The sequence below is a fragment of the Camellia sinensis genome, chromosome 12 (genome assembly GCF_055761805.1).
Source record: "Camellia sinensis isolate YWXY chromosome 12, ASM5576180v1, whole genome shotgun sequence".
Classification (NCBI taxonomy): domain Eukaryota; kingdom Viridiplantae; phylum Streptophyta; class Magnoliopsida; order Ericales; family Theaceae; genus Camellia; species Camellia sinensis.
In genome coordinates this window covers 104,811,502-104,834,303 of record NC_138972.1, presented here as the reverse complement: position 1 = coordinate 104,834,303, position 22,802 = coordinate 104,811,502, and the positions used below count along the sequence as shown (strand labels likewise).

Genomic DNA, 22,802 nt, shown 5'->3' with positions numbered 1-22,802 from the left:
TTTTTTAAATCAAACTAAAATATTAAAAAAAAATTAAAATAGTCTATTCTCAACACCACCATTCATAGCACACTGCTGGAAATTAGGCTTTTAGCGGCGTTTAAAAAACGCCGCTATAGGTACCAAAAACGTCGTCAATTCTTTTTGTGACGTTTAATACCAAACGCCGATGACGCGGCCGTCGCTATAACTTTATGGCGTTTTGAAAACGTCGCTGTATTAGTATAGGCGGCGTTTTTAAAAACGCCGCCAAATGCCCTGCCCTAACAATACTGTGACGTCAGTATGATTTTAGCGACGTTTTTAAAACGCCTTCATAGGTTTTTTTAATTTTAAAAATTCCAACCGTTATAGTGGCATTTGAAAAACGCCGTCTTATCTTTCTTTTCTTTTTTTGGTTTTGAAATTGTACTAATTTTATGTGATTGAACTAAAAGAACACCAATAATAAAACTAAATAACACTAATATGAAATAATAACTCCCATTCAAATAACAAATATAGTATTAATTCACTTTCCCATTCAATTTAATATAGCATTAATTTTTCCACAAAATAATATATTCAAAAATTGAATTCACAATTCTCAATCAAAAAATTACTACCTTATATACAAAGCCACAAAAGTTAAATCCAAAACCGACATTTTTCCTTGCAGATAATCAAGCGCTGCAATGAACTGTTTAGATACTGCCCAACCTACTTCACCCTTTTCTTGCCATTGCTTCTTGTTCTTCATATAATCTCGACAGCGAGCATCAAATCCTCTCAAAACAACAGTAGATAACTTCTCAACCCATTCTGTTCTGAACTCTCCCAGCTTCTCAATTTCCTCGTCAAAAATACCAGTCCCAGCTTCATTTGCCTCTCCAATAGAACCTCTCTCACTGACTGGTATGGCCAATTCATCACTATGTTTCAATCCCATCTCAAGAAAGAAGACATCTTCACACCATTCCTTCAAAACGGACTCAAAATAGTGACCGGCATTAATGGATTTTGTAACTTTGATTAAAGCATCATCATCAGTCAGGGCTGTCAGGCCCTCGGCTTCTTGGCATCTGAGAAATAAACAATCCAAAAATTTGCGTACAAGAGGTACACCAGACAATCGGATAAAAACCTTGACCTTAAATAAATGGTTGGCACTGATCGAGAACGATCAACCACAGATGATAAGCGCCGAAGAAAAGCACTGGAAATTGCAGGAGATTTATAATCTTCTGGACCAGAGACAACTCCTCCCTGAATTTTGGTTGACCAGTTTCTCTCATTCTCCATCTCAGGTTTTAGCTGATCAAACATGTCAGTAATCTCTATCTCTGCCCACAAATCAAGCCAATCAGGTCGATCACAAAATACAGATAGAGAAGAAATTTTCTTTCCATCTTCTTGGAAGGAAGGCAAGATTCCCAGTCTGTGCTACCAGAGATTGTACTCTTTTATCAAAGCTAATCATCAAGTCAACAAGATGAAGCCAGGATATTCTAACCTGGGAGCGAACACTGGTGACACTCTCTTCTTCAAGCTGACCAACATATATAGGAAATATCTCCTTTGCTAAGTATGTTGATAGGGAGGACACCATTACTGAAATCCATTCTTCTCTGCAACTGTAACCTGATAGCATTGCTTCATCAACTAGGGGTTGCAATAACTCATCCATGGAGTCTACATAATCCCGAGTAATCTTATATACAAGAGCAAACATGAATTCTGGCTTATCAACCCACTTTGAGAAATGGCGTTGGGATGCAATTGCTAAAGGGTTCACCAGCTCCTCAATAGACCAAAGTGGCTGGTGCAGGGCAACTTCCCTATTATGCCCCGCTAGTTGCCGAGATTTTCTGTCTCTGCAATTCCTGCAGGCTGCATAATGCGACAAAATTTTCACAGTACTGATGCTTGAGGTCCCCTTGCATTGTAAAAAGAGGATTTTGCACTTCAGCTGGTTTCCTTGCATCTGAATCTGAGGAATTCAACATGGACAAAGGTGGTGGCCATCCAAGTGAAGTAAGAAGGGCCCTGTAATCTGCAATTGCCTGGGGCCTTAAAATGGCTAATGCTCGATCTACTCTGTGATCAACAGCTGAAAGTAGACGTGCCCACTGAGGACGTGTTTTTGTAACTGAAGCTAGAACATCTTCAGTTAGTTTGAGTGATTTAATAGCAAGCAAATGCACATCCTGCAGAGACTACGAAATTAGAAAGGAAAAAAAGAGACCATTGTTTATTCCAATCAGTCTAAAGGGCACTCACTTCTGAATTCTGTGTGGAAGAATGCTTCCTTAGGTTTCTGTTTATTGTGGAAGATACTGCATCTTCAATATCACCAACCAAAGTATGCTGTCTCTGAAAGATCCAAGAAGCGTATTGAAAGAAGAAAAAATCCGATTAGAATTAAAACAAATAAAATTAGGCATAGGAATAAGGTTACCACAAGGTATATGATAGAAAGCTTGATATATAAATTGTTGGGCCCATTTCCTAATAGCTTAAGCTTTTGGAAAATTGGTGACTTAATCAGAGCTCAGGCTGAAAAAGGTCTTCAGTTCCAGTCTCTCCATTGGCACTTGGTATTCGGTTCCCATTTGGTTTCTTTTTCTATGTATGGCTTTTGGCTTCTCCTTCTGTTTGGCTCTCTGTTTGTCTCTCCACATACAAGATAGGGTTGTGTAAGATAATTTGATATACATTGTTAGGCCCATTTCCTAACAGCTTAAGCTTTTGAAAAAATTGGTGACTTACCAAAATCGTGAAGGGAAAACAAAGATATTAAACACCGCAAGAACAAGACTGTCAGTAACATGCAATTTCAGAAATTTCAGAAGGATAATTCTTAAATCCTCTAGTATACAGATAGATGCAACTTACCTTAACATCTCGATGAAGAATATGATTCACATGTAAGTAGTCAAGAGCCATAAGCAATTGAGCCCAAAATGCCATGACATTTCCGTAATCTGAAGTGTGCCTCAAATCCATCGAAATTTACTTTTCTTTGGATTGTGATAAAGACATTTAACTGCCCCGATTTGTGACCAAATTTAATGATTACAGTAATGATACCTCCCTTTTGGACCTTCAATTTTAAACTCCCAATGACATGGTAAATATTCATTAGATAAATACTTTAACGAAACGGTAAATATCCATTAGATAAGTATACTTTAATGAAACTTTGAAGTCACATGACTTATGATATATCACTTGAGATTAATTTAGGAATCTAAAGCTAGAGATTTAAAATATTTCTAAAATCATAATGAAAAGTCTCATTGATTATTACAAAGGGCAACAATAAAAGCAATAGGACACATTAATCACACAATAAGAGTATTATCAACTTCACTTTTTCATTATTACCACACAACAGGACACATTAATCACACAATGTGAATATTGTAAGTCAATTACACCGAGTATTTACTTATGAATACCTGTGTTCTTAGCTGCAGGTGCTGCTGCCCTGTTATTCATAAACCCCAACATTGTGAGAGCTAAGTCATCAATTGAAAGCTAAATATTGAAAGAACAAAAAGAACTAAACTGACAAATAGAATATGGCATGCAAAGCACGGTAAATTAGTATTGATGCAATGAGATAAGCTATAGAATTGTCTTCTGTTTACTTATACTGATAGTATTGATGGAATGAGATCCAAAGGCATATAACATTCATGGGTACTTGATCTCAACTTTTTCAAACTATTCTACTGTTTTTAAATGCTAGTTCTGAAAGTCGTAATTGTTTTTCATATATGCAGAATTCCACTAAAAGGGCATTTCCTCTGCCTAAGAACGTAAGAACCCTTGTAAATGCATGCTGCCTAGATACCAAGCCTTAAAATCATGAATACCTCTTCAACAGTATGTGTGACTACGTTAATTTTGGACTTGCAATAGGTTTTGAATGGATGTTTCATACTTATCATCTTCTCATCTTCACAAGTTTTTCCCTTCCCTTAACCATTATTCAGTCTATAATTTTTTGCCATGTGGCGTGTCAATTTTTTTAATTATTAATTTTTTGCTAGACATGTTGGCAACACTTCATGAACATGTTATTGTACATCATCTGTTGTTCCACTTTTATTTTTCTTCATGAAGTGTGCTCAATTCTTTTTTTTTTTTTTCAAATAATAGAACATGTTTGAATGCATGTCCAACACATATCGGGGCATATCTGAAATGTGTAGGAGGCTTAGAGCATGAGGAGTGTCATTGGCATAGAGCATGTCCAAGTGTCATTCTCCAACATAGACACATACTTTTTTAGAAGTGTATGTGTTTCTTACACTACCTCCGCAATACAATGTGCTTGGACATGTTAAGTAATTAAACTATTAATTTTGAGCACCCTTTGATATTGCATAGATTTTCCTACTTGTCTAAAGAAGGAATCAAATAAACCTCAAATATTGAAAAACTGGAGAACTGCTATAAATGTCAGACGCATATAACCTATGATACAAAAAAGAAAAAAAGAGAATAAAGTCACATTTGATTCACTAACATGGAAGTGAATATTCAAGTACATTTAACCTGGCAAAAAGATGAATAATGCTGATCTTCTAGCCACTTCTCAGCATATCTTGATGGTGGACCAGACACTGAAATCACCTGCAAACCTCCAAGAAGAATAAAGGAAGATGTATGTACCTTAGATGAAAAGTTTGAAAACACTGTTGTTTTTTTAGTCGTTTTCGTTTTCTTATCGTAGATGAAACAAAGATGGACTAGATTAATAAGGAGGCTACAACTTACCAATATGTTCCGGGCCGGTTAAAGACCAGTCGAGAGGCACCTTCTAAAACAAAATCCAGCAGAATATAGGATAGTCCAGATAGAGATGATCTAATGTTTGATCTTGAGAAATAAACAATACTCCGACTTAGCTTGGTATATGTGATTCGTCCGCAAGAATACATCAAGAAAACAAATCATAAAGTTTTCTAAAAGGAAGTTTGTGTAATTGCAAGTTATATGCATTTGGGCTAATCTCCCACAACACAAGGTCTATTTACACCATAAAATTTTCTAATTTGGATTTTACTCAGCTGCTGTTATGCCTATTTTGCAAGTGCAAGCTACTTTGATGATTATTCTTCATAGGTATGGTAGGGTAAGGTGCACCTAAGATGAGCACAGACACAGAAATCCTTCCAAGCTCAACTGATGCCTGAGGACTGCAACTTACATTTTATATTGGCAAAACCATTCATTTTTCTTCTTGTTGATTCTCTCTCTAATTATACTGCCATTGTTTCCCATATTTGACACATATTTTCAATACTTATCAGGCATAATTCCTGGTATAATTTTAAGAGATGTATATAGCTTCTTTAAGCTGCAATTTGATACAAATACTTTCTTTGTTGGGCAATAACATTAACAACCACGAGTACTATAAGAAAAGCACATCCCCAAACATGTAAAAGGAGCATGAGTGCATAACCACACAACAAAACACACAAAGGGGTGGAGAAAGCTTAAGGCTCATCAACAGGACTCGCTCAATGCATCGCCCCTATTGCTATATACACTTATCAGCATGACATCAAAATATTGAAAAGCACAATATAATGGGGGGGAAAAAACAAAGAAGCAAATGCATAAATCAAGATTTGACTAAATTAAAGGAATTGAAATGCACATCAAACAAGCAAACTTACTCAGTTTGGTTGGGTGCATCTTCTGGCTCAATAGTCATCATGTACATAACTTTGTTTGGCTCATTTGCTGGATCTTCGAGGATGTCTCCCTTCATTGCCACACCACGGCATGCGCACACACGTGAGAGAGAGAGAGAGAAATTAATTTATAACAATATGTAGAATCTTAAATTCATCTTCTAAGGGAACAATTCTATTAAAGGTCAAATTTATAAAATTTGACAATAGAAAATTAAAAGATTCATAGTTACAATCAATAGATAATTTTGAGAAGCCAAGAACAAAATCTCTAATTCTTCTATCAATAGATAATTTCAAAGATACAAATGTAGCGCACCATGGTAGTAAAATTAATAATAACAACAATAATAATAGTAATAAAAATAATGAGGATCAACAGAAAAAGATTTATTTAAATACTTGACACAGTTTAGCATTATGCTTTTATATATCTCACTGTTCTCATCTTGATGACCAAGCTACAAACCAACCAATCCATCGACAATGACATATGCATAAAAAAAACAAACTAAAGTGAACACAGTGTTGAAACAAATTTCTTTCTAATATGGCATAACAGTACCAAACTGCAATGTGATTAAAAGGATAACACAGAAGGATATTTGCTAAACATGTGCACAGATTTGACATGGTGTTGAAACAAATTCAGCATTTATACTGTTTCAACTTTGTCCTTGAACCAATCAAGCCTAAAAAGAAACCCAAACCAGATTGTTCGTTGCCGCCACAGGCTGACATTACATAAGAGTCATTCTTTGAGAGTGCTATGCAAGGCACTGCTTCCTCAAGGTTGACACCTGTGACATCATTAGTCATAACAAGACCACTGTTTGGTTGCCATTGCTGTGGAACAACATTGGCAGTGGCCTTTAGACCCTCACCAAGTTCGGAATTCTCCTCCACAAATATCGACTAATAAAAGAAAAGAAACAGGAAAACATGCAAATGAAATTACTCCCAACTTGCTATTACCTTTCCACCTGGATTTTGTTCACTGCGTGTCCACTTCCATAACTTCTGAATCCCATTAGACCCAAGTGCCAAAACACCAAAACCGGAATTTGTATAGAGTAGTCAAGCAACCTGGATGTAGATGTGTCAGTCGAGCATAATCCAATAGATAGATTTTGCAGCAACAAATGAGTAGGAACACACCTTGTTGGCTGCATCCATGTTGTCTGGCATGGTAACCTGCCAGCATTGAGCAGGATCTATAATTTCGGCCAACTGCCAGGGTTTGGTTTTATCAGTTACATCATCCAAAGTTTTTGGCTTTTCCATGTTTCTATCCATAGGATCAACTCCATTCTAGAGGGGAAACCAAAATGTATAATCAGTCCAAAAGAAACAAATGTGACATTGTACATAAAAAATAAAAGAATAAAAAGTTGCTTGGCACTCTTAGAATCACTCTATTTTGGTCATTCTCTGTGTTCCATTCAAAATGGAACATGCCCATCGTGTGACAAAAGTCAACAGTATTCATGGGCAGGCACCTCTTAAACATGCACTGGTGTACTGTGATTGGAACCAAGTATATAATGTAAAATTCAGTTCTAACATATAAAACTCCAGTCTAGACAATCAGTATACATAATTACTGCAGCAACAAACACTTGGCATACAGAGGGGGAGGTGGAAACAAAACAAAATTGGTTTGGTTTTCAGAATTTGTTTTCTGAATAAATTTCAAAAAAAAAGAAGAAGAACCAGAAACCTGATCAATGAACCCAAAGGTCTTTATCGATCCCATGATATAAATACTTCAACCCAAATATATATATATATATATATATGTACATATTATATAATGAAAAAATGAAAACTTAAGCATTGAAGGACCTTAACTGTATATATTCAGAGATCTTTCAACTTTTTCAACATAACAGATCAGGAAAGGATGCCTTCAGACACAAATCAACTCCTTCTCCTCCTCCTCATCCTCATCCTCATCCTCATCCTCTCTCTCTCTCTCTCTCTCTCACTCACACACACACACACACATACGGACTTGAAGCAAAGACTTTAAATCTAGTTCAACGAAGCAGAGAGTAAAGAAAAGAAGAAAATGATGTGTTCAGCCACAAATCAACTTGTAGTTTCTTGTTTAGAATTTCAATTTCAATAACCAGATCGAGAGAGACGAGAAGGAAGAGCTTGAGAGAGACACAGAAATTGATACCTCGCTGGTGCAGATGGTGGTGGGAGTGGACCTTCGAAATCAAAATCTGAGAAATCGAGCCGGGGCAGACGGTGGTGGCAATGGAGCTTCGAAATCGAATTCGCTCTGAATCTCAAAGATGAATCTGTGAGAATGATAACGGTTTAGAGAAGGTTGAGAGAGACGAGATTTGAAGGCATGAGGATTCCAAATGAGGGTTTACAAAGGGCTTTAACAATTATTCTCAGATTCAAAATAGACTTTGAAATTGAGAGAGAGAATCACCGAGACAGAAATCTTGAAATCGAAATCCAGAGAGAACTTCGAAATCAAAATCAAAATCGAAACTGCCAAGATTAATCAGCGAGATTGTATCATTCTGAGCTGAATCAGTGAGAGATGAATCGATCCATTGAGAGGGTTTAGAGAAATAGAGAGAGCGAACGAGAGACTGTGAGTAAGAGATTAGGGCTACGAACTGAGCGAGTGAGAGAGATTAGGGATTCACAGGGTTGCCCATTTAAGGGAGAGAGAGAGAGGACAATCGAAGGCGCTTTTAAACGCGTGAAACGGTGCCGTTTTTATTTTTTAAAACAGCGACGTTTAAGAAACGTCGTTAAATGTTATAAAATGTGACGTTTTATAAAACGCCGTTAAATAAACGTCGCCAAAACTCATTTTTCCTGTAGTGGCAGCCATGCCAAACCTCATTAACACGCCGCTGTATATATTATTGAAAAAATAAATTTAAGAATGATATTTCGAAGGTATTAAGCATTTTTCTTCGCACTCATTGCACTTATTATAACTTCTAAGATACAATGTGGAATGAGTTTTTTTATAAAATTTTTAGTTGTAAGATATTAGTAGATTTTTTTTTTTTTTTTTTTTTTTGTGTTTAGAAAGATAATTAAATTTTTTTGTGATTGGATATAATTTTTATGAGAGAAATAATGAAATGATTATGAGATTTGATGTGATAATTTGTTTAGATTTATTTTTTCAACAATGATTTAGACTACTAATTTTGGTGCTCTAATAGAGCACTAATGACATAGCAATGAACAAAAAAAATAAAATAAAAACAAATCAAGATCAAAACATCACATCACTGTGGGTGGAACCCACTGTCAACTTATTAGAGCTACCTTTAAAGCTAAAAAATTAGAACTCCAAAATATTTTTCTTATTTTTTTTAATTTTATAACCAGTTTATCTCTTAATAAAAAAAAACCAAAAAAATAACCTTTCCAAACAGCCCCAATATATAACAAATGTGAATATTTTAATACAAAATGATAAAAAATTAAAATCAAAAGATTCCTTCAAAGAAAGTTTCACTTAAAATACTAAAAATTGATTATTCTGACGCAATCGAAGGTGGTGGTCTATATAAATTTTTTCCATATAAATACTCCAACATGGTACCCCCAATTTTCATTGCACGAAAAACCATTGACTCTATTAACCCCTTTTCTGCACATCACATTCACAGCAGCCATGTTAAAGCTCGAGCTCTCAACTTCTTTGGTCTTTTGCTTTCTTTCCTTTCTCTTCTTGTTCCTCGTCAGTTTCAAGTCCATTTTCACAAGTTTTTCTTCCTCCACCTCAAAGTCCGCTAAGATTCCATCATCATTCCCACTTATCGGCTCGTTCTTCGCATTCTATCCTAATCGAAACCGATTCATCCAATGGACATCGGATGTGATAACTACTATACCCACTTCCACCTTTGTCCTCAACCGCCCTCTAGGCCGCCGCCAAGTCTTCACTGCCAATCCTTCTAATGTCCAGCACATCCTCAAGACCCATTTCCATAACTACCAAAAGGGTGATATCTTTCGAACAAATATCTCGGACCTACTCGGCGATGGCATCTTTAATGCTGATGGTGAGAACTGGAAGTTCCAGAGACAAGTTGCTAGTCATGAATTCAACACCAAATCTTTACGCAAATTTATAGAGACTGTTGTGGACATCGAGCTCTCAGACCGCCTCATTCCCATCTTGTCTGCCGCTGCTGCAAACAAAACTGTGTTGGACCTGCAGGACATTCTGCAGAGACTTGCCTTCGATAACATATGCAAAATTGCTTTCGGACACGATCCTGCTTATTTGCTACCTTCTCTCCCGCAAGAAAAATTTGCAGTAGCCTTCGAAACAGCGGTTCGAATCAGCAGCAAAAGATTCGAATACATTCATCCCTTGTTTTGGAAAACTAAACGATTTCTCGACATTGGATCCGAGAAACAGCTTCGAATTGCAGTCAATGAAATTCGGGAGTTCGCCAAAGAACTCGTCAAAGAAAAGAAGCAAGAACTTGGTGAAAAGTCATCGCTTGAATCCGTTGATCTTCTATCACGATTCTTGAGTTCTGGACATTCAGATGAAATCTTCGTCACCGATATAGTCATCAGCTTTATATTGGCGGGTCGCGACACCACATCGGCGGCCTTGACATGGTTCTTCTGGCTGGTCTCAAGACACCCAGATGTCGAAAAGGAGATTCTGAAAGAGATCAATGAGAAGTCGGAAGCTGCGAGTTTTGAGGAAGTGAAGGACATGGTTTACACGCACGCGTCGCTGAGCGAGAGCATGAGACTCTACCCGCCAGTCCCCGTTGACGGAAAACAAGCGGTGGATGATGACGTGTTACCGGATGGCACGGTTGTCAAGAAAGGTATGAGGGTTGCTTACCATCCTTACGCAATGGGGAGGTCAGAGAAGCTGTGGGGGACGGACTGGGCAGAATTCCACCCGGAGAGATGGTTGGCAAAGAGAGATGCCGCCACCGGAAAGCGGAACTTCGTGGCGAGGGACGCATACGAGTATCCGGTATTCCAGGCAGGTCCGAGGATATGCTTGGGGAAGGAGATGGCGTTCTTGCAGATGAAGAGGGTTGTTTCGGGTGTCTTGCGGCGTTTCCGGGTAGTGCCGGCATTTGAGGAAGGAGTGGAGCCGGAATTCATAACTTATCTAACATCGAAGATGAAAGGCGGTTTTCCGGTGAGGATCGAGGAGAGGCGGTTTTCCGGTTTTCCAGCCTGAGAGTAGTATGTAATATGCTAAATTTGTGTGTCAAATATGTGGTTTTGTTTAATTGGTTTGAATATCGCTTTTAAGTTTCAGTAATGTTAGGTATCATAAAAAAATTTTTATGAAAATAATTATAAAAATTTTGTAATCTTTAAATTACATTTAAAATAAAACACTATACACTAATTAAAATAATTTAAAGATCATAAATATTTTATGATCATTTTCATAAAAAAAAATTTCACCATCGCTACTTTTTTTTCCCTTTAGTTTTTTTTGTAAAATTCTCGCATGGTTTGTTTTTTTGATCATACTCTCGCATGGTTCAGTCGTACTCGTTGTGTACTATTATGTTTGATATTTTCCTTTGTATTCCTTTCAATCTAAATAAAAACATCAATTATGCTGGTTTATAATTTAGAAAATGTAATTATCCTGTTATTCTGTAATAATTTTATGGAGAAAAATGCATTGGCCAAATTAAAAAAAAAATAATAATAATAATTAGAATTTGAGTCATGTAATAAAATAAATTATATTTTTTTAATTTTGTCAATTTAAACTTTATACTTTGAATTTATTTTCAATCTAAATAATTATTTTATTTTTCTTAATTAAAATCGATTGAAAATTTTGTGTTTTAGTTATTGTACTCATAAAAAATGATATTTTATAAATTTTACATGGAGTTTAATGACTAAATATTCTTTTTCTGTCGATTTTATTTAAAGAAAAGAGACAAATGGTTTAGATTGAAAGAAAGTCAAAAGTATAGGATTTAAATTGACAAAATTAAAAGCTCAGGATTTATTTTAAAAAAAAATTAGTGAAACATCCCTTTCTAACTTTGTATAGTAGGAGAGTTTCTAGATTTTGTTTTATTAATTAAGGTCCCTCAATATTTTCACAGAGAAAATTTGACTCAAAGAAATTTTGTCCAACTTGAAAAAATTTTAATTTTCACAAATAAATTTCAAAATTTCTCTGTAAAATCAGAGAAATTTCTCTACAAAAATTGAAATTTCTTTGAATCGGGCAAAATTTCTCAGAGTCGAGCAAAATTTTTCTGAGTCGAATTTTCTCTGTGAAAATATTAAGGGACCTTAACTACTATAACAATATTGTATGTCATTTATCTTAGAAAATCTTAATATCAGGAACCTTAAAAAAAAGATTCTCTTATTTTAATACAAGTTCAAACTGTGAGTTTTTTTTTTTTTTTGTAATAGTCCTAATTATATTTGAGTATAAAGCCTTAGGGAGTGAAGAAAGTAACTGATTAAAAAAAAAAACAAAGAGTGAAGAAAATAGCAAATAAAAAAAAAAAATCAATACAAGTTATCACACTATTCTCTTTATTTTTATGTTTATTTTTTCTCAAAACAAATCCTACGTGAGAAAAATTGATAGAACAAAATTTCACCATTCAAAATCTACATGTTAATACAACCCCTTTGACCCAGAAAGATACTGATTTTTCTGAATTAATTGGGAGAGAGTGAAGAAAAAGAAAATATGGAGCCGGTGGTTTTGTCATTGGCAAAAAAATAAAAAAATAAAAAAAAAATGTTGAATTTAATGGTAACAAAAACCTACGTGGTGTTATGAAAAAAAGAAAAAAAAAAGTACAATTATATTAAGTGATCAGCTTTGATCTCCCTCTAACTTACAATGTTATAGTTCTAATTACAAATCAACAATATTATATAGATACAGATATTATCATATAATATTATTGTTACATTCAATATTTAATCATATCTAACAGACTACTCTTTGACTCAGAAAGATACTGATTTTTCTGAATTAATTGGAAGGGAGCAAAGAAAGAGTAAATATGGAATTGATGGTTTTGTCATTGGCTAAAAACAAAAAACGTTCCTATAACGGTGACATTTATATAATAAAATAGAACAGTTTTTAAATTTATAGTAGATACAATTGTCCTACTAAGACATTTGAATGAGAAAGATTTATTTGTCTATTTACATAGATGACTGAGATAACCCTTAAATATATATCAATAGATACCTACACTTACTTCCCGCCCAAAGAAAGAGTAAACTTCCTACTTACCCACGTCTCTCTCTATTCTCTCTTTATCTCTCTCTTGATCAACTCCCCGCTTGCCCATGTCTCCCCTCCCTTCTATCTTTATCCCTCTCCCTTCTCTGTTCTCACCCACCCCATTCCCTCTTTATCTCTCTCTCCCTCCCGTTCTTCTTCTTCCATACTCAGTGTGCCAAGTTCCCTCTCCCTCCCGTTCTTCTTCTTCATCGCAAGGTAAGTTCTCCCTTTTTCTACCTCTTCCGTTCTCGCTCTTTGATTTCAATTCTTCTTTCCTTTCCTTTACATCCCTTTTGCCTTTTTTTGCCCCACCATTTCCTCCGAATTCTTTTCTCTTTTTGGGGGTTTTGAGAAAGAAAACCTAGAAAAATAAATTGGCAGAGATTGTATTAAGATCACTCTAGTAGTCAATTTGGGTTTACTTCTAAAACTCTTTCACTTTCCGAAATTTGTATAGGAAGATCAGAACTTACTGGTTCACTGCAATTGGGGGAATCATTGGTTTTTGGTTGGGTGGGTGGGTGGGTGGGTGGGTGGGGAGGGGGGGGGGTGGAAAGTTTTCTTCGACTCATATAATATAAGGTTTCTGTTAAAAAAGGTTTACAGGTAGTATTAGTTAATTTATTCATTACTTGTGATGTTACTTTTGTAGTTGTTCTTAATTGTTGTGTTCTGGGATCATTTTAGGCAATGGATTAATTGAAATTGATTTGGTTGTGTGTTTGTGAAACTATTTCAATTTCTGAATTGTACTTCATTTTTCATTCATAATAAATGATGATCTGGTTGAAGCCACCCTATTTTTTTTTTTTTTTTTACTAAACTTATAAAAAAGGTTATAAAAAAAATAACTTATAGATTTGGGTAAATCTTATATGTTTTTACTAAACTTATAGATTGAAAACGATATATAGATTTGGGTAAATTTTACTAAACATAAGTTTTCTATTTATTCTATAACTGATATATAGTTATCTGTAGTCAGGAAACAACTCCCGCTTCTAAGAGAAAATGGACCAGCATAATCTAGAGATGCAATTTATTGATGAGCAATACAAGTCATATCCAGACTTAGGCAGCAAATTTTCAACATATCTGAAACAATTATAAAAGCAACAAGCAACTTATTACACTACATCTATAATAGATATACGGCAATGGCATTATTACCTCAACTACAAAGAAATAAAAGACCACCAGTAGAATGCCTTTTAGTCAGCACAAACTTTAGGAGAGACAGCAGATGCTGTTCTCCAGTGTAATATATGATAGCTAATTGACCATCTGATGCAACAGACTTGGCTCGGAATGACATTTTATTAATATTTTTTTTGATAAATAAGTTTGTACCATATTGTATTACTATTTTAAAAACACCCTAAGGGTTCCAACATGTTCAAAATGCATCAAAGAAGCTCAATGGAAAAATTGAACTCAACTATGAAAACTACAAGGCAAAAAGAGGATTCACAAAAAAAATCTTCTATATTGCTTGACACGTCTACCCCTGGCCGTTAGTTATGGGGCTATCTGTAGGGTTTTTATTTATGTGAAATGTGTAAATGAGTAAATGGATTTTAATTTATGTGAAATGAGTAAATGGGTTTCATCAATGAACCAATAATTGAGAACATGTATTTTATTTATTTATTTTTGTCTCTGGACCCATTGCTTCTCTTTCTCTTATTCTAATCTTCTTTTTCAGTCCAGGGCTTCACACCCATTAAGTGTTTGTTTGAATGGGTCTGAGAGGTTGTTCTATTTTTTAACTGAATCGACAGTTGGGTATTCTTGAGCTGTCCATTTCATGGGTTTGTGCTGCTGGGTTATCTTGAGTTGTTTTCAGTGATCAAGATGGTATTACCATTGTTCTCTACGGGTTTTTTTTATTTTTTTTATATGCTGTAGGGTTTTAATTTATGTGAAATGAGTAAATGAGTTTCATCAATGAACCAATAATTGAAAGAACATGTATTTTATTTATTTATTTATTTTTTTGGTTTGTTTATTACAAAAAAATGGCATGACTCTACTAGAAGTAAGCATCTATAAACTTCAAATACCTTCCTGGGTTGGTTTGGATGACAGATGGACATGTTTCAGCTCCCACTGTGTATTGTTCAACTTTGGGTCTGGGTTCGTTTGGCTGCTGGCTCATGCAACTCAGATAGCTGGGTTGGGCTGGCTGTTTTTTTTTTTTTTTTGGAATTTTTGGTTGTCAGCTATTGTTGGGGTTTTTGGCTGTCTATTATTGCCAGAGTGTATTGTTCACCTTTGAATTGGAATCTCTCCAATTCCTCTTCCTTTGTTTTGGGCAAATAACTTTTGAAATGCAATGGGATACAATACAACAATGTTTTCAACAACTTACCTAACATTTACTGACATTGTAAGTCTTATAAAAAAACAAATGTTACCAAAAAGGCTACTGCTTGTGTAATGCTCCTTTAGGATAATAAGTTGACAATTATAAATTAAAAGAAATAAGAGAGAATTACGCCATTGGTCATTGTAATTTTTTCTTTATGCTGATTTGGTCTCTGTAATTTTGATTAATTTAAATTCTATCTTGCTTTTTTTAATTGTGTTAATTTGGTGGGGAAAGGGTTTATGTATGTTGTTTAATCGTGCTTCTATTTGGTGGTGTTAATCATGCTTCTATACATCAATAAAATCTCTTCTTTGCTCATCCAAAAATAAATAAAAAAATTACTAATTGCATTGATTTGTAAAAGACTAAAAGGCGAGTCGCTTTTTAGTAGTTTATGTATGTTGTTTAATTCTGATTTATTTCTATACTAGAGATTGCCCGTGCCTGAAGGCACTATCTAATAAAATTCTTATATTACAATTTATGTATTGAAAAAATGTTAACGACCATAAAAATGTTTTATGAAAAGTGTCTCAAAGTTGTGATCAAACAACAAAAAAATGTTTAGAATCAATCAATCGACCTAGATGATTTTTCGTAAAACTACTTAAGAAAAATTATGTAGTATACCCAAACAAATATAACCTAAAATAATATATCAAAAAAATTAAAAAAAAAAAAAGCCAACATCAAGTAGTGTGGTTTAAATTCACATGTGAAGTGAATTTAAAACATACATTATTTTTATTAACATTTGTTTTGTGTTTGAATTCTTGATCTATATATTATTTTTCTTAGTATTTTCTTTATGTATGAAGTAGCTGACATTACTTGATAGGCCACTTTCTAGGTGAATCACCTCAATTTCGTAATTATTGTTCTTAAAAAGCAACTAATATGCTATTTCCAATATTATCATAGTTTCATTTAATTATTGATAATTTTATATATCTCAAACCATCTTTATAAAACATATTTTTGTAATCTGTCAATAAATAAAAATTTATTAGTGACAACATTTTCAAAATAGAAAAATTGTCAGTAAATCCAAGTTGAGGGGTGCATTAAGTATTAGATCCAAGATTTGGTTTTTGTTGTTTATAAAGACTCATAACACTTCTGAGTTGGTAAGGAAAAACATGTGATGGTAGGGATAATTTTTAACATTTTTACCCTTTATTTTGACCTATAAAAATTTAAAAATGCATAACATAAGTTCTACAAATCTATTTTTAACAAAATTAATATAGGTAGATTTGTCTTTCTGATATCTTTCAAATAATAAGATCAATAATGAATATGAAATTTTACAATAAATAAATAATAGATTGATTTTTAAATTAATAAATTGTTTTTACACTCATATTTTTTTAAATTGATTTCACTTTTTTTAGATTGAGACTAATCCTCAAGAAATCATTAACCTTCCATCAATAATACACAAATGTCAAGATTTGAATGAATTGCTCTCTACAGTTTACCCACAGTTGAATATGATAGAGACGTCGACCCCAACATTTTTAACTGAACGCACCATTCTATTTGCGCGTAACGATGATGTGAGTGACATTAATACTACTGCGTTAAATATCTTTCCAGGGAGATTATATACTTATTTTGCATTAGATAAAATGTCTGAAGATAATGAAATAGATCCTACCATTACAAATAGATATCCTAATGAATATTTAAATTCATTGGATCCTCCCGGGCTACCAACTTTTAAGTTAGAGTTGAAAGTGGGTTGTCCTATAATATTGTTAAGAAATATTGCACCGAAAGATGGACTATGTAATGGTACAAGATTGATGGTTACTAGGTGCGACACTCGCATAATTGAAGCTCAAATTTTAACTGGAGAAAAGTTTGGCAATTTGGCATTCATACCAAGGATATCTTTGACACCATCTTCTTCAGAAATGCCTTTCCAAATGACAAGACGTCAATTTCCAGTCCGATTAGCATATGCCTTGACCATTAATAAATCTCAAGGACAATCTGTGAAATTTTTTGGGGTTGATTTGCACATACCAGTGTTTAGCCATGGCCAATTATATATATGTGGCACTGTCCAGATGTACATCATTTGATCGTACAAGTATTTTTCTCCCTAAAGATAGTTTGGATTCTACTACAAATATTGTTTATCCTGAAGTGTTGTTGTAGTGTTCCATGTTCATTAAATCGTGTTTTATCAAAAGGTAACCATGTAGATTTATTTCTATTGATTATATATATAGATTTTTTTTTAAATAAAATTTCAATCTAATAATAATTGGAAGTATGGATTTTTTAAGGATTGGATTGAAAAATTTATGGAGCTTAAAAGGAGAAATACAACTAGCTTGCTTCGATGAGGATGTAATAAGGTAATTTCAATCTCAAAGTATTTTGATATGTATATTTCCAACAAATATACCAATCTATATATATATTTTTTTTGTTTCCACAAATTACTAGATTGTTGTGCATGTTCCTCATTGGGGATGCATACAAGTTGATACAAAGACTTTTTCGAAAGTAATGAGGAGGAAGTTTGGGCAAATACATGTTTGAAGACACATTATTGACACATCTTCTGTAAAGCATACATATTCTGGAAAGCTTCGACTCACTTTTTTTTATAGAGTTTTAACTCACTCTTTTGGCGTATGACAATATAATGTTTGTTTTTCTTATGCAGTTAGAATTTGATTGGCAGCAGTAACACTAACTGATGTGCATTTTAATTTTAATTTCTTTTAAATTGCAGAGTATCGGCTGGTGTGCATTATTTGATATTTAATTTTTTTTATATTTGATTTGTTTGAAATTGTAAAGTGTAGTCTATTAAATAGATTTTTATAATTGCATTTTAATCTTAAATTTAAATAGTGTTGCGATTACAATTATATTATAATCCTAACATTATTTACACCGTGCCTTCAGGCACGGGCATACGCTAGTATATATATATATATTGGAGAATTATATAACACATATTTCATACCATATATTCCTTCTGTTTCAAAATATTAATCCCTTATTTTATTTTTCATAATCCCAAAATATTAAGGTCTGAGGATATGCTTGGGGAAGAAGATAGCGTTCTTGCAGATGAAGAGGGTGGTTTCGGGTGTCTTGCGGCGGTTTCGAGTAGTGCCGGCATTTGAGGAAGGAGTGGAGCCGGAATTCATATCTTATCTAACATCGAAGATGAAAGGCAGTTTTCCGGTGAGAATTGAGGAGAGGGCTGAGAATTCTTGATGCCGACGACATTCAGTTGACTGATGATGTGCCAAAAAGTTAGTAGCACTGTAGGATTACATGCATTTTTTTTTTCTTCAGGTTGAGCTTCCTTCCAATCCGTGATCAGATTGGAGGGTACTGTTGGGCCCTTGGGAGCCCACTATAGGTTCCATTTCGATAATCTGAACTGTTCAATGTGTAGAACTCATTGAATACTATATGCCTGTAAAAAATCACGTTGGCCGGATATTAATAGCTACTTGATCAAATCAATTTTGAATAAAAAAATAAACGGTGAAAAAATAAACGGTTGACAGAAAGCTGATTTGATCACATAGCTATCTATATCTGATCAAAGTGATTTTTTACAAGTATATAGTAATCGATGAGTTCTACATATTGAATAGTTCAGATTATCAAAACAGGACTCGTAATAAGTCTCCACAAGCCCAACAACATCCTCCAGTCCGATTGCAAACTGAAGGGAAATCGAGTTGTATTTAATTGCTTTGAATATTGTTTTAGATTTCAATAAAATTCCCACCTTCATCATACCTATATTTTGGCGCTGTTGGGGAAAAAGAAATGGTAGCCTCAATTTCTTTTTATGAAATAAGCCAAAAAGCGTGAACAGTGCACGCGTGGGTACAGCTGGGTTACAAACAATGGTGGAATTACCATTTTACCTTTTGACTATTTCAAAGGGTATGGGTTTATACACAACTGAAACAAAAGCGCCTCTGCCCTATTCTTATCTCTTCCATTCCGTCTCTCACAACCGACTGTAGCAGCACGAGTTCACGACTGATCTCTCTCCGGCGGACCTATCTCCGGCGAAGCTCTGCCTTCCACACAACACAACCGACGAAGAACTGCGACAAGTAAATCACCTGAACTGATTACACATGTGTTTGTTACCTTTGTTGACTCGGTTTTGTTCATTTTCCATTCCGATCTACAAGATCTTGCTGTGTTTTGGTCCATAGTGATGGTATTCGGTGGATATTTACGCCAATCTAGTGATGATTCGTCTTTCCCCAAATTTAAATCGCCGACAACAACGTTTTTTTTTCCTCCCCTCAGCTAAATGGCTCATAATAACTCAGAATATTGTGTTGAGCTGTTTTTTTTTTCCCCCTTTGATTTTCATAATTATCAATTCACAATCCGAATGTGCAATGATTAGGTTTGGAGTTGGAAATAAATTTTTTTTTTGGTTCAAAACGATTACATTCCATATTTTGATCTTCGTACCAGTTGCTTGAAATTTGATTTGTATGCTGTGTTTTTCCCATTTTTTTTTTCTGTCAATCTGTGTTTGTGCATCATATATGAGATGGAGCAACTTTTTCATAATAATCTGTCAATCTGTGTTTGTTAATTAAGATTGCAAGCCATTGGAAGCCATTGGAATTAAGGGTAGAATAAAAACAAATTAAAATGAATTAATCTGACTTTCCTGATTGGAAGCCATTGGAATTAAAACTAAGAAATTTTAATTAATCTAAATTAAAACAAATTAAAGCCATTATAAGCCACTGTAAGCCATTTTCCTGATTTCGTCAATAAAGGTAGAATAAAAACACTTTAAAATAAATTAATTTGATTTTGTCATTTTCCTGAAAAAATAAATTAAGACTGCAAGCCATTGGAAAATAAATTCTATTCTTTACTTGTAATATACCTTGATTACAACAATCAAAAACAAATTTCATACAACAAACTAAAATGATTGAACTCTTATTTTAAAGTGCATTTGTTTTTAGTCAAATATGCAGCTTTATAATTCTGATTTATAAAGCTGCATTATGGAACTTGTCATGCCTCACATGCATCTCAAATTACAAGCAGCCATGGGCCAATTCATTCTCATAATTTTAACATTTGGAATACATTTCTAGTTTATAAATTCTTGGACAGGATTTGAGATGGGAAATTCTAATTTAATCCGTTAGAAATATTATAAATTATAATTTATAATTACATATATCACAGTTGGGCTTAAAGTAAAATATTTCTGAGAAGACCTATATTTACTTAACAATGAAGTTTGTTAATGTTTCATATTCAAATAATTATGAAAATAGTGTAATTTATTTAATAGCTCTTCAAGATAAATGACAACAACATAGCTGATATGTATTGGTTGAGTGGTTTATTTAAGAGTTAAAATGATAATGTCGGACTAGGCCAAACTTTAGATGATGCATGTTTGTTTAGATAGAATCACATCACAAAAGCATTATTTATACTAAAGATAAACCTATATTCTCTATAAAGTGTACTAGAAAAATTTTAAAAATCACTATTTTTACTAAATATTTCTTAGTAAGAAACAGTGAATGGCTTCCTCTATGTCCACTAGCATGTCAACATGGCCACGACGAATGTGTGCTTGCGTCTATGGCCATTGTTTTGTTAAGGTTTCTAGATCCCACAAAAATCCTGGTTGTGCACATTATGTTTGTCCTCGGCTCGTGGTGAGTTGTGTAAAATATGTTATTTGAATCTCCATTGATTGGCAAAACTGAACTTCCATAGCTAACCACAGTTATGTTTGTTGCTCATCAGCAATGTGTAAATTGGATTGGTTGGTGTGATGAATCAGGGACACCGAACCCCGACCATGACTCATCCCCAAGCGAAGTCATGCAGTTACGGGCTGATATCGTGCAAATTTTTAATACCTTGCTTGTCATGAAAACGGTTATTTCTGTGTTGTGCATAACGGTTATCATATTATTACTACGCATGTAAAACGCTGTAACAACATCGTGTATGTACGTTGGATGCTTGTTTAACTAGTAACTGAAGTTACAAAACTGGACTATTGTAAATGCTACTTGCTATTATTAGTTATTTTCTACTTTTCTCCTACCTTTCAGTTTACTTTTGCATATCATATTTGCCTGTGAGATGTTGTCTATTTTCCGTTTCTAATTTGTGTAACATGTGTACACTACCTTGTACCGTAATTAGTTCAATGGCGGCAACACGTTTGTCCCCTTGAACATCGTCCAAACATAAAGGTGTTGGACACTTGCCTAATGAAGGGTTGGCTAATTACATTGATCTTTCACATAAAGCAACTTGGGACAATGTATCAATCGAAATATTCTTAAAGTGTGTGCAGGAGCAAATTTTAGTGGGACGTAGGCTAGGTACAACTATCACAGTTGCCGGGTATAAGGAAATTGCTGTGAAATTCGCTCAGCGCACGGGTAGACGTCATGATATGAAACAGTTCAAGAACAAGTACCTTGCTTTGAAAAAGGAGTGGCGGGCTTGGAATAAGTTGATGGACAGCAGTAAGGGTGTAACTGGCATTAGGTTTGACAGGGCAACCAGGTTGTTCACCGCGTCAGAGGAGTGGTGGGAAAATTTGAAATCGGTATGTAATATGCTGTATATACTTGTAGTGTATTGTTTATTTCATATTCGTAATTAATTTGGTTGTTTGTTACTTTACTACTTTAATTTGGTTTTTCTAATTTTTATTCTTCTCATTTGCAGACAAACAAGCTAGCGTACAAATTCAAGACCAAGCCATTGGAGCATGAAGATTTGATGCGGGAAGTTTTCACAAGTGCAACCGCGACTGGGAAACATCATTGGACCCCTGGTGAGCAAGTTGCGGACATTGCGGACGGTGAATCCAATTTAGTTGACTCCTCTGGGTTATAACCATTTACTGAGCCGTATCAACCAGTGGCGCATCAGTGCTGGTAAACAGTTTCAACCATCTCTCCGAGGCGGTTCGTTCACAGAAGCACCTTACGGTCAGGTATCGAACTGTTGCATCTCAGAAGTATGGCATTGAGGCATGCATGCAAAGGATTATGGTTATTCCCGACTTCCATAGTACGCCCCTGTAACAAATGCAAATTATAATTAACTGAATTATCCATGTGTTAATTGCGGATTTTATGATTTAATTTGTGTATATTTGTCCAAATTGGGAAATTATTTGTTGAGAATACAACTTTGGAATTGAAATTGATGACATAAATGGTTTCATAAATCAAAATTGAGTACAAGGATATGTTAATTGGAATTTTTAGAGTTATTTGGGAAGTTTAATTAAAAATTGATTCCTTTTGATTCGCTAATTTTAATAGGTTGGAATTAAATAATTGAATAGGAATTAGAGTTTAATACACATTAGTTTAATTTAATTTAGTGTAATTAAGATTTTAAGATGTTGAGACTAATTTATTTTGAGTCAAATTAATCTTAATTAATC

At 34.2% G+C, this 22,802-nt stretch overlaps 2 protein-coding genes and 1 pseudogene across 3 annotated transcripts; 2 read left to right on the top strand and 1 right to left on the bottom strand.

The window, feature by feature from the left end:
- Positions 1-499: 499 nt before the first annotated feature.
- Positions 500-2,985, bottom strand: LOC145803788 (RINT1-like protein MAG2 pseudogene; annotated as a pseudogene). Its single transcript, XR_014345559.1, has 3 exons — positions 2,875-2,985; positions 2,260-2,352; positions 500-2,186 (listed from the first exon to the last, which is right to left on the bottom strand). The product of XR_014345559.1 is annotated as an RINT1-like protein MAG2 pseudogene (transcript).
- Positions 2,986-9,284: 6,299 nt separating this feature from the next.
- LOC114306222 (cytochrome P450 94A2) lies at positions 9,285-11,318 on the top strand. The gene has a single exon (XM_028251422.2). It carries the CDS (start codon positions 9,358-9,360, stop codon positions 10,903-10,905), a length of 1,548 nt encoding a protein of 515 aa, XP_028107223.2. The 5' UTR covers positions 9,285-9,357; the 3' UTR covers positions 10,906-11,318.
- A 7,109-nt stretch (positions 11,319-18,427) lies between these two features.
- LOC114290336 (L10-interacting MYB domain-containing protein-like) lies at positions 18,428-22,243 on the top strand. The gene is made up of 3 exons (XM_082897134.1): positions 18,428-18,544; positions 21,693-21,950; positions 22,073-22,243. Exons 1-3 carry the CDS (start codon positions 18,428-18,430, stop codon positions 22,241-22,243), a joined length of 546 nt encoding a protein of 181 aa, XP_082753260.1.
- The last annotated feature ends 559 nt before the right edge of the window (positions 22,244-22,802 follow it).

Excerpts from the sequence above, each read along its gene's own strand:
- LOC114306222 (XM_028251422.2), top strand. The coding sequence starts at position 9,358 with ATGTTAAAGCTCGAGCTCTCAACTTCTTTGGTCTTTTGCTTTCTTTCC.
- LOC114290336 (XM_082897134.1), top strand. The coding sequence starts at position 18,428 with ATGAAGAGGGTGGTTTCGGGTGTCTTGCGGCGGTTTCGAGTAGTGCCG. Across the intron at positions 18,545-21,692 it reads AGATGAAAGGCAGTTTTCCG|GAGCAAATTTTAGTGGGACG; the intron begins GTGAGAATTGAG and ends AAGTGTGTGCAG. Across the intron at positions 21,951-22,072 it reads GGTGGGAAAATTTGAAATCG|ACAAACAAGCTAGCGTACAA; the intron begins GTATGTAATATG and ends TCTCATTTGCAG.